General features: G+C 52.7%; 1 protein-coding gene and 1 pseudogene across 1 annotated transcript; both read left to right on the top strand.

The window, feature by feature from the left end:
- Positions 1-42: 42 nt before the first annotated feature.
- MTA2 (metastasis associated 1 family member 2) lies at positions 43-9,197 on the top strand. Its single transcript, XM_066251732.1, has 18 exons — positions 43-715; positions 1,401-1,468; positions 1,823-1,916; positions 3,466-3,583; positions 3,708-3,771; positions 3,943-4,060; positions 4,349-4,451; positions 4,640-4,739; positions 4,910-5,098; positions 5,202-5,276; positions 5,357-5,415; positions 5,573-5,670; positions 5,799-5,938; positions 6,196-6,424; positions 6,616-6,705; positions 7,793-7,911; positions 8,017-8,165; positions 8,376-9,197. The coding sequence occupies exons 1-18, from the start codon at positions 688-690 to the stop codon at positions 8,539-8,541; spliced, it is 2,007 nt and encodes a 668-aa protein (XP_066107829.1). The 5' UTR covers positions 43-687; the 3' UTR covers positions 8,542-9,197.
- On the top strand, positions 6,990-7,056 carry LOC136321538 (U4 spliceosomal RNA; annotated as a pseudogene).
- Positions 9,198-10,496: the final 1,299 nt, after the last annotated feature.

The raw sequence follows: 10,496 nt of genomic DNA, 5'->3' as shown, positions 1-10,496 counted from the left end.
GGGTAAGGGAGCATAGACCTTTCATGCAAATGACAGGCAAAGCCGCCACCAAATAATCCCGCGAAACGCTCAGGCGCGCGACTCTTTCCGGGCCGCAGGCGGAGCGGCAGGCGTGGCGAGCAGAGTGTTAAGCCCCGCTCGTCTCCCGCCCTCGGAGGAGGGGCGGAGCTGCAACGGAAATAACCGAGCGCCGGGCCGCGGTTGGCCGGGGGGAGCCGAGCAGCTTCCGGAAGTGGCCGAGCTGCGGGGTCTCGCTCTCCGACCCGAGCCGAGCGCCGGGCCTTGTTCTCCCGGTCCGCCGAAGGTGTTCCGGAAGGAGGCGAAACCCGAGGCCGCCAGGGCCAACCTTCCCCGCCGCCGGCAGAGCCCAACGTCTGCTAGCGCCCCGTGAGCGCGGAGGACTCCGGAGCCTGGCTCCCGGCCGGCGGCAGCCGAGCTCGTTCCGGAAGAAGCCGAGCGGACCGGTGCCGGCCTCGGCGTCCCAGGCGTGAGGCGGTAGCGGCGGCGGCGACCGCGCGGGCCGGCATGAACCGCGACGGCTGAGGCGGCGGAGGTGCCGGCTGCTCGGCCCGACCGAGACTTACGCGAAACGCTAGCCCCGCACTCTGGGCTTCGCCCCGAGTCAAGCCCTGCCCCCCGAGCCTCCCGGAGCCCTTTGTGCGGCCGGAGGCGGCGGCGGGAACGGCCATGGCGGCCAACATGTACCGGGTGGGGGGTGAGTACTGCGTGCCAGGGCTGCGGGGCCCCGGGCGGGACCGGAGGGGCTTGGCCCCCGGCGGCGGCGTCCCGAGCGCGGACCGGAACCGGAACCGGGGGCACGGGGATGCCAGGGTGCGGGGACGGGGACGCGACCGGACGCCGACGCTCCCGGAGAGGCTGGGGGCAGCCCCGACGGCACTGGCAGGGCTGCGTCTGAGGTCCGCCGCGTCGGGGAGCGGGGCTGGGAAAGTGGTTCCGAGGGAACTGACGTGCCAGCGGGGGGCGCGAAGGGCCTGGGCGACCGCCCCCCCACTTGCGGGGGAGCCACCGGGGCTCTCTTGTCCCCAGGCGTTGTTGTGCGCGGGCGCCTCGTAAAGGTGGGGGCCCTGCGTTAGAGCGAACAATTGCTTGCTTCGCTGCGCCTGGGGTGCAACCCCATCGCTGAGTTGGGGCTGCAGGGGAACTCCCTACTTCTTTCTTCCTTAAAGCTCACTTTTTAGTGAAGGATCTAATTTTATAACTAGGTGGTCAGGGATTGGGGACTAGCCTTTATTTTCTCTTAGTCTCTCTACTTCCACTTTTCAGCGTCCTCTCTACCTGGACCCACATCACATCTCCTTTTGGCCCACCCAGGCCTTCTTTCTCTCCTCCCACCTGGGTACTTCTCTGATCTTCCCGGTTCTTCCCCACCCCTCCTACAGATTACGTCTATTTTGAGAACTCCTCCAGCAATCCTTACCTGGTTAGACGGATTGAGGAGCTCAACAAGGTGAGTGGCGCAGAGTCCCCCCCAACCCCCTTCCCTAAACTGGTCTCTTTCTTCTAAGGTCTCTAACTTAGGGTGGAAGGGTGGGGGAGGACCTTATTCTAAGTACCCATTCATATTCATTCATTCATTTGTTGTATTCAGGAAAGACTATTGAGAGCTTAGTGGGAACTTTACTATATTCTATCTCTTGGGGGCTAAGGAAAGGGATTTGGAAGTCTGCCCTTAAGTGTTTCTCATTACTTATACTTTCTTGGGGTTTTCTACATTCTATAGAAACTTACTGACTGTTGTTAGCCTCTGTGAATTTCTACTTTTCAGTGACCAGGTTTCACTGCCCTGTTTTTCTCCTCTTAGACTGCAAATGGAAACGTGGAGGCAAAGGTTGTGTGCCTTTTCCGGAGAAGGGACATTTCTAGTAGCCTCAACAGTCTGGCTGACAGTAATGCCAGTGAGTGTCTCTGTATCCCCACCCTATTCTCGAGTCCCCTTCCTCCTCCCCAGGGTCTGAGGCCTGGGCATGTCTCTGCAGGTGCTACCCCTGGTAGCATGCCCACGGCAAGGGTGTGAGTTTGGGGGTGGGAAATGCCTAGGTCTGTGGAGGGAGGCCTGTTTTTACACGTTGGGGTTGGAAGCAGGGTGGGGAGACCGTGGTGATAAGGAGAGCCAGAATATGGCTTGTGAGTGCGTATATGTGAATGATGTGTTTCAAAGGTATGGTAGTATTTAAATAGGGGACGAGGAGGGGCTTTAGAGAAACAGGAACCTTGGGGGGACAGTATTGGGTATGTTGAGACAGTGGCTGGTGACTGAAGGTCAAGGTGAAGAGGAACACATTGTATTTAGAAGTCTGCATGATAGGGAAGGAGACTTATTTTGTAATTACGAGGTGGTGAGAATACATTGAAGGGACAGAATAGGAAGCAGAAAAGTTTGCACTTTTTCCTCTTTCTCACCTCTCCTGTTTTCCCCTCTACTTCATTTTACATCTTTTCCTTTTTCCTTTCTTTCTCTTTATGCTTGTCTCCTTTCAAAAAATGTATGTCCTTCACTTTTCTTTAGTTTTTTTTTCTTTCCTGCTTTGGCTTTCTTTCCCCTCCCTCTTGTTACCCCTTTCTAAATTATTTTCATATTTCAGGTTGCTTTGGGCATGAAGGGGTTACTGAGAAGCTGAGCCTAACAAGTTTTTTTGGTCCTCTGGGGTTTCCAGCCCCATCAAGCAGGAGCTGACCTTGGCCTTATCCAATCAGAAAGGGTGTGGGGGGTGTGGTCCCCCTTTCCTTAGCATAGGGTTTCCGGAGCACACAGGCGAGGGGTGGAGCCTGTTGTACCCCCCACCCCCCTTTCCCTGTGGTTGGGATCAATGCACCAATGAGCCTGGGCCTGTAGCTCTTCTGCCCCCTCCCACTTTGGTTGGCGCCCAGCCAGGTTAACCCTTTCCACCAAGGTTTCAGGGCAAGTTGCAGCTCTTTGGGGAGGAAGGTGTTGGCACTGGTTTGAGAGATACTATCCTTGAAAGCTCCCCCAACAAACTTAATCGAGTGGAAAATGAGGGCTAGTTATGAGTTGCATGTGATGTTTAAGAGCAAAGAGTCTCCTGAAATCTGAAAAGAGGAAGTGTAAACATAACCTTGTGCCATGCGTTTTCATCTTCCTGATGAGTTTCTGGACCTCAGGCTGGTATAGCAAGAAAGAGACAAGTGTGGTATTCTTGCTGGGCCTGGTGTGGGCAGATTTGGGCTTTATGAGTGATCCCTGGTATTGGCACCTATATTTCTGTGGCATTCTTTGTACTCTCAGCTCTTTCTAAGAGCATTAGTGGTGGACATTTGGGAGCATCTCTGGTGAGGGAGAGGGCTAAGCAAGAAAGCTGTTGGGGGAAGGTGAAGGCAGATGTCTGGGGAGTAGAAGAAAGACAGCTGAGACAGGAAATGTTTTCCCTGGGGTGGCTTCTTTATGCATTAGTTTCTGACTTGGTTTATTCCTCCTTAATCTCCCAGGAGAGTTTGAGGAGGAATCAAAGCAGCCAGGGGTGTCGGAGCAGCAGCGACATCAACTGAAGCACCGGGAGCTTTTCCTTTCTCGGCAGTTTGAGTCCTTACCAGCCACCCACATACGGTATGGGACAGTTAGGGCCCCTGTGGCCGGCGTGCATGTATTCAGAAGATGGAGGGGGGGTGTATAGGGGATGCTGGGGAGAGGGAATGAGGAGCTCACCCAGTCTTCTGACCTCTTTCCTTAGGGGAAAATGCAGTGTGACCCTCTTGAATGAGACAGATATCTTGAGCCAGTACCTGGAAAAGGAGGTGAGAAAGGTGTTGGGAGAAGAGGGAGGAAGTGGGTATTGTCCCAAGAGGCAAGAGGAAAGTAGGACTGATGAGGTACAGGTTGATAGCCTGCTTGTCTTGGGAACGCTGGGTACATTGTCTCCTGCCTACGGAGACTAACTCTGCTTACCTTCTCTCTTCCATTCTCAGGACTGCTTTTTTTACTCACTGGTGTTTGACCCTGTGCAGAAGACACTTCTAGCTGATCAGGGGGAGATCCGAGTTGGTTGCAAATACCAAGCTGAGATCCCAGATCGCCTAGCAGAGGGTAAGCAACAGGACAGACTGTATGGCTACTGGGTTCTCTATCATAGTCCTTGTGAATCATGTGCCTTGGAGTTGTGCAGTGCACAGGCTGCATGGCGCTGTGCTATGACTGACAGAATGACCTCAGGAACCTGGAGGGGGCAGATGGGCATACTTAGGATGAGATGTCTGAGTTGAGGTGGCTGGCAGAATCCATTCGGGAGATGAGGAAGAACAAGGTACTGTTGTGAACATCAAGACAACTCTTCTCCATTCCCTCTCCTTGATGATGCCATTGCCTGTTCCCCAGGAGAATCTGATAACCGGAACCAACAGAAGATGGAGATGAAAGTGTGGGACCCAGACAACCCTCTCACAGACCGGCAGATTGATCAGTTTCTCGTGGTGGCCCGGTGAGGGGTGGGTGGATGGGGAAGATGGGCTGGGGGAGGTGTGGATAGAGTTCTGAGTCCCATGCTTAGAGATGGACATTATTATCTTTTTAGCATGGGTGTTGTTGACCTTTTTACACATTTGGTTTAGTTCCTCAGTCCACTTGTGTTTTCTTCTTTGTCTCCTGACTTTTCAATTTCTCTCTTAGAGCCGTGGGGACCTTCGCGAGAGCCCTAGATTGTAGCAGCTCCATTCGGCAGCCCAGCCTACATATGAGTGCAGCTGCTGCCTCCAGAGATATCACCCTGGTGAGCAGCAGTTGGTGGGTGGTTGGGCAGGCTGAGCTTTGTGGGGAACTGCAGAACCTTGGGACAGAAGGGGTGGGGTCTCTAAGAGTGAGTGGGTTCATTTAAAAAGCAGCGGGGGGTGCATGCTGAAGGTTTCTGGTCATCAATGTTGCCATCTCCCTTCCCTGTAGTTTCATGCAATGGATACATTGCAAAGGAACGGCTATGACCTGGCAAAGGCCATGTCGACCCTGGTGCCCCAGGGCGGCCCAGTGTTGTGTCGGGATGAGATGGAGGAATGGTCTGCCTCAGAGGCCATGCTATTTGAGGAGGCCCTGGAGAAGTATGGGAAGGATTTCAATGATATTCGCCAGGACTTTGTAAGTGGATGGGGCTAGGAGGAGAGGTGGAAGAAATGGCAGATGAGGGAACCAGGACCTGGGGCAGATGTGATCTCATTCTTGTTCCCTCTGCCCTCCTTAGCTACCCTGGAAGTCACTTGCCAGCATAGTCCAGTTTTATTACATGTGGAAAACCACAGACCGCTATATTCAGCAGGTATGGTCCGGGCTGGGGAGGCTGAACCAGAGGCTTCCTGCCGAGATGCTCTAATCCTTCTCTTTCTTTCCTTCTTGCAGAAGCGATTGAAAGCTGCTGAAGCAGACAGCAAACTGAAACAAGTCTACATCCCCACCTAGTGAGTGTGATGGGAGGAGAGCCTCACGTGTTTCCTCTACTCCCCCAACCAGCGCTTTCCTCAGTGAGGAGGGCTGGGCAGGAAGCGGGGCCAGAGGGTTCTAGAGACAGGGTGGAAATAGATTCTTTTCTTTTCTCCCCCTTCCTGCCCTTATTAGCACCAAGCCAAACCCTAACCAGATCATCTCTGTGGGCTCAAAACCTGGCATGAATGGGGCTGGATTCCAGAAGGGCCTGACTTGCGAGAGCTGCCACAGTGAGTTCCAGGGAGGGACAGGATGTTGGGGGCAGGTGAGAGGTCTGCTCTGACCCAAGAACCTGCCTAAGTGGCCTAAGTGGCTTGTCCCCCCCCCCCCGACTTCCACCTCCTCTGTGCTCTTAAAGCCACACAGTCTGCTCAGTGGTACGCCTGGGGCCCACCCAACATGCAGTGCCGCCTCTGTGCTTCCTGTTGGATCTACTGGAAGAAGTATGGGGGACTGAAGACACCAACCCAGCTTGAGGGGGCTGCTCGGGGCACAACAGTAAGGACTGATGGGGGACAGAGAAGGGGAGGGCAGTAAACATACTGATGTGAACTTAGGTGAAGGCCAGAACACCCATCTCCATATATGGCGATGGTTTGGTGCTTGTGGGAGGGTGGGCAAGGTGGTTTAAGAGCCAGGTAGGTCAGGATGGCAGGAGGGATCAGCCAGGAATAAATAGCCATCTTCAGAGAATGGAAGAAAGAAGGGAGCCTCAGTGTCTATCTGTGTTTTCCCTTTTTCCTGTGTCCTCCCAGGAGCCGCACTCAAGGGGTCATTTGTCCAGACCTGAAGCCCAAAGTCTCTCCCCTTATACAACCAGTGCCAATCGGGCCAAGCTGCTGGCTAAGAACAGGCAAACATTCCTGCTGCAGACCACAAAGCTGACCCGTCTTGCCAGACGCATGTGCAGGGACCTGTTACAGCCGAGGAGGGCTGCCCGACGACCCTATGCCCCTATCAATGCCAATGCCATCAAGGCAGAGTGTAAGCAGGAGTGCCGAGGCTAGTGGCCGGTTTGGGGTTGCCCTGGCCAGAGCCCAGTGTTTCTCTGGATGTTCCATGGCCGTAGAGAGAGTAGCCTACAGCGGTTTGTTAGGAAATTAGACATGTCTCCTGGCCCCAGAGGAGACCTGAACAGATAAGCTCCTTCAGGAACTTTCACCTTTGTTCTTCAGGCTCCATTCGACTTCCTAAGGCCGCCAAGACTCCACTGAAGATTCACCCTTTGGTGCGGCTGCCCCTGGCAACTATCGTCAAAGATCTGGGTATGGGATAGGGAACCAGACTGTGGATACAGTGGGGACAAGTTATTAGGCTCTCAGTCTTTTACTGTCAAACTTCACTCCTCCTGCTTTTTTCTTTCCCGTTCAGCCCTCAGAGATAGTTTAACAAATTGTACTTTTGTAGGTTAATAATGTTTTCTCATGCCCCATCCAATATGACCATACTGATTTGACAATATCACACCCTGTGTGATTTTTGGAATATTACTTAAGCTTTTGGGGAGTCAAAAGCTATATGGGGATTAAATTTTTTAAAAAACTTATTGAGCTTTGTGCAGTGGCAGTATTGTAGCCACTGAGGTTTATCCAAGGCACGATTATTGCTAATTGTATTAAGTATTAAAAGAAAAAAGATTAAAAAATTTTTATTGATATTAGTAAGAGAGGAGGGAAAGGGAGAGAGACAGAACATTGGTCTGTTCCTGTATGTGCCCTCGCCAAGGATCGAACTGGCAACCTCTTTGCTTTGGGATGATGCTCTAACCAAATGAGCTATCAGGCCAGGGCCACTATAGGGTTTTTTTTTTTTTTTTTGTATTTTTCTGAAGTTGGAAATGGGGAGGCAGTCAGACAGACTCATGTGCCCAGCATGCCCACCAGGGGGCGATGCTCTGCCCATCTGGGCTGTTGCTTTGTTGCATCCAGAGCCATTCTAGCGCCTGAGGCAGAGGCCATAGAGCCATCCTCAGTGCCTGGGCCAACTTTGCTCCAATGGAGCCTTGGCTGCGGGAGGGGAAGAGAGAGAGGAAGGAGAGGGGGAGGGGTAGAGAAGCAGATGGGCGCTTCTCCTATGTGTCCTGGCCGGGAATCGAACCCAGGACTCCTGCACGCCAGGCTGACGCTCTACCACTGAGCCAACCGGCCAGGGCTCACTATTGGCATTTTTGATTGTGTGTGGGGGTCAGTGTCCCTACCCCTGTGTTCAGGGGTCAGTGGTACTGGTAATTGCTTGTCAGAGCCCTCCCCATCACTACTCTTAAGGATGCCCAGGGAAACTGCATAGAGAAAAGAAAGTATGAAAGTTCTTTAAATTATCTTCTCTTTCCCTCTTTTTCTTTTTACCTGGCAGTGGCCCAGGCACCTCTGAAACCAAAAACACCTCGGGGTTCCAAGACACCGATCAACAGAAACCAGCTGACCCAGAACCGGGGGCTGGGGGGCATTATGGTGAAACGGGCCTATGAAACTGTGAGTTGACAGACTGGAGTGGGCCACGCTGAGTTGGGTGGGCTTTGATTTCTGATAGGAGTCTGAGAGAGTCCCCTCTCATTGTGTTGCCCCATCCTTTACCAGATGGCAGGGGCAGGGGTTCCCTTCTCTGCCAATGGAAGGCCTCTGGCCTCAGGGATTCGCTCAAGCTCACAGCCAGCAGCCAAGCGTCAGAAACTAAACCCAGCTGATGCCCCCAATCCTGTGGTGTTTGTGGCCACAAAAGATACCAGGTAGGGAGCCCACTGTGGGCAGCGCTGAGAGGTAGACAGCTCAGGTTGGTGGGTATGGGAAGTGGGAGTATCTGAGCAAGACCAGCTCCAGGAGAGCTGGGCACAGGGTGGGGAGGCCAGAAAAGAATGGGACAGAATTGCAGTGTGGAATGTGGGGTTTCAACTTGAGGGTCTTACCCTTCTTGATTCCCCTCTTTCCTTCCTGGCCAGGGCCCTGCGGAAGGCTCTGACTCACCTGGAAATGCGGCGAGCTGCCCGCAGGCCCAACTTGCCCCTGAAGGTGAAGCCACCGCTGATTGCAGTGAGGCCCCCAGTCTCTCTACCTGTACCCTCGCATCCTGCCAGCACCAATGAGCCCATTGTCCTGGAAGACTGAACATCTGTGGGGAAGGGATATGGGCTGAAAGCTAGAGGATGGGTGCTAAGCTCACCCAAGTTCCCCTCTCTAGAATCAAGGGAGTGAGGAGTGAATGAGAGGAAGGGAGCAAGTGTGTGTTCTTGGAGGGTTTGGGCGCCCTCTGGTGTCACCACTTCAAGGCTTGTCCCCTTCCCATGCTTCTCCATGCCTGGGGATGGAAGGCTGACTGCAGGAACTTGGCCCATTGTGGGAACCTAGCCTGTTTTGGAGGGTAGGACCCACAGTTGTCTTGGACAGTTTTAGGGGGAGGGTTTTTTAATTTTTTAAAAATTTTACCTCCCTTTGTGAAAGGGGCTGGGGGAGGGGAAGAGGAAACAGATGATCAGGTGGTGGTGCCTGGTTGGGGGAGGGGACGTGCACTGCCATGACTGCCATGTCTTTTTTTTTTCTAATTGGGGATTTCTCTTCCTGTCCGGTGTCCGGACTTTCCTAAATAGTTTAAGGCCCCTAAGCTGGCATCAGCCCCAGCCCATGCTCGCTCTTTCCTTCCCTCCCCTTGTCTCCTCCGCCTTTTGTATGCCAATTCTGAGAAATAAAAGAACTTTTGTCCATTTTTTAAACCTTGGATTCTGTAATTGGTTCTTATAGTAACAAATAAAAAGCTGTTTTCTTCAGCTCCTCCTGGCTCAGCAGTTCTCTGCCATGGGTGAGTGTGTGTGGGAGTAGGTGTCTTCAATTAGGAAAATAAAAGGACAAAGGATAATAAAAGTACAGATGAGGCTTGCCCTGGGAACAGCTTGATGAGATACGCAGCTTGGACAGGTGGCCTGCCCCTGCTAGCTTTTTTGTGGGACCCATACTGCTCCCTATGGTGCTGTGCTGGAGCACCATCTTGACCCAGATTTTTTTTTTAAGTTTATTTTTATTTATTTATTTAATTTATTTTTTTACAGGGACAGAGAGGGATAGATAGGAACAGACAGACAGAAATGGGGAGAGATGAGAAGCATCAATCATCAGTTTTTCATTGAGACACCTTAGTTGTTCATTGATAGCTTTCTCATATGTGCCTTGACCTGGGGCCTTCAGCAGACCGAGTAACCCCTTGCTCAAGCCAGCGACCTTGGGTACAAGCTGGTGAGCTTTTTGCTCAAGCCAGATGAGCCCGCGCTCAAGCTGGTGACCTTGGGGTCTCGAACCTGGGTCCTTCCGCATCCCAGTCTGACGCTCTATCCACTGTGCCACTGCCTGGTCAGGCTTGACCCAGATTTATTCAAAGCAGTTCTCTGGATGGAACTCCTTCAAAAGGGAGTAGTATGTGTGTGTGTGAAGATGCTCTTCCTCTTTCTCCAACTCCTAGCTCCCCTCTTGCCTTTTACTTTGGAATCCTGGGAGTTACTAGAGAACAGGGTAAGACCTAATCCACCTGGAGGGAGTACTACAGGGCCTTACCACACTAGCTCGGGTATATCTGTCCTGCTGCTTCGTGGGTCCCCAGGGCCAGCCTCAGCCTTCATATCAGGGCCCACTCTAGTGCAGTTTCCTGCCTTTTTAGGTTTGAGAGACAGATTAGACACCTGAGCTAGGTCCAAAAGGAGAAGCCTCTTTCAACTGATGGTGGTTGGTGCCAATTCAGTGCCAACAGGAATCTCCAATTTGGGATGTGATGAAGAAGCAAAGTTTTTTTAGTGCAAAACAGCTCAGTTGTGACCGCACAGCTGTGAAAACACCTGTGAGGCAGCCCCAGAGCCAGGTGGCTTCAGGGCCAGTCCCTTCTCTGCTAGACAGCTCTGCTCTTAGTTTAGTTCAGCCTGACAAACAGCCTTCGGAGGAAAGGAAAAGTACCCCCGTAAGAGTTGGGAGCTGGCATATAGGACAGAAGTCTCTGTTCCTTGTCCCTGATTGGTCAGTCTTCATGCAAATGAGGGCTCCAAGTCGTCACAGTTTGATTGGTCCAAAAGGCAGTGTCCTGA

Source organism: Saccopteryx bilineata, chromosome 1, assembly GCF_036850765.1.
Source record: "Saccopteryx bilineata isolate mSacBil1 chromosome 1, mSacBil1_pri_phased_curated, whole genome shotgun sequence".
NCBI classification, from domain to species: Eukaryota; Metazoa; Chordata; class Mammalia; order Chiroptera; family Emballonuridae; genus Saccopteryx; species Saccopteryx bilineata.
The sequence above is the reverse complement of the archived record's forward strand: the minus strand, read 5'-3'. Positions and strand labels throughout refer to the sequence as shown.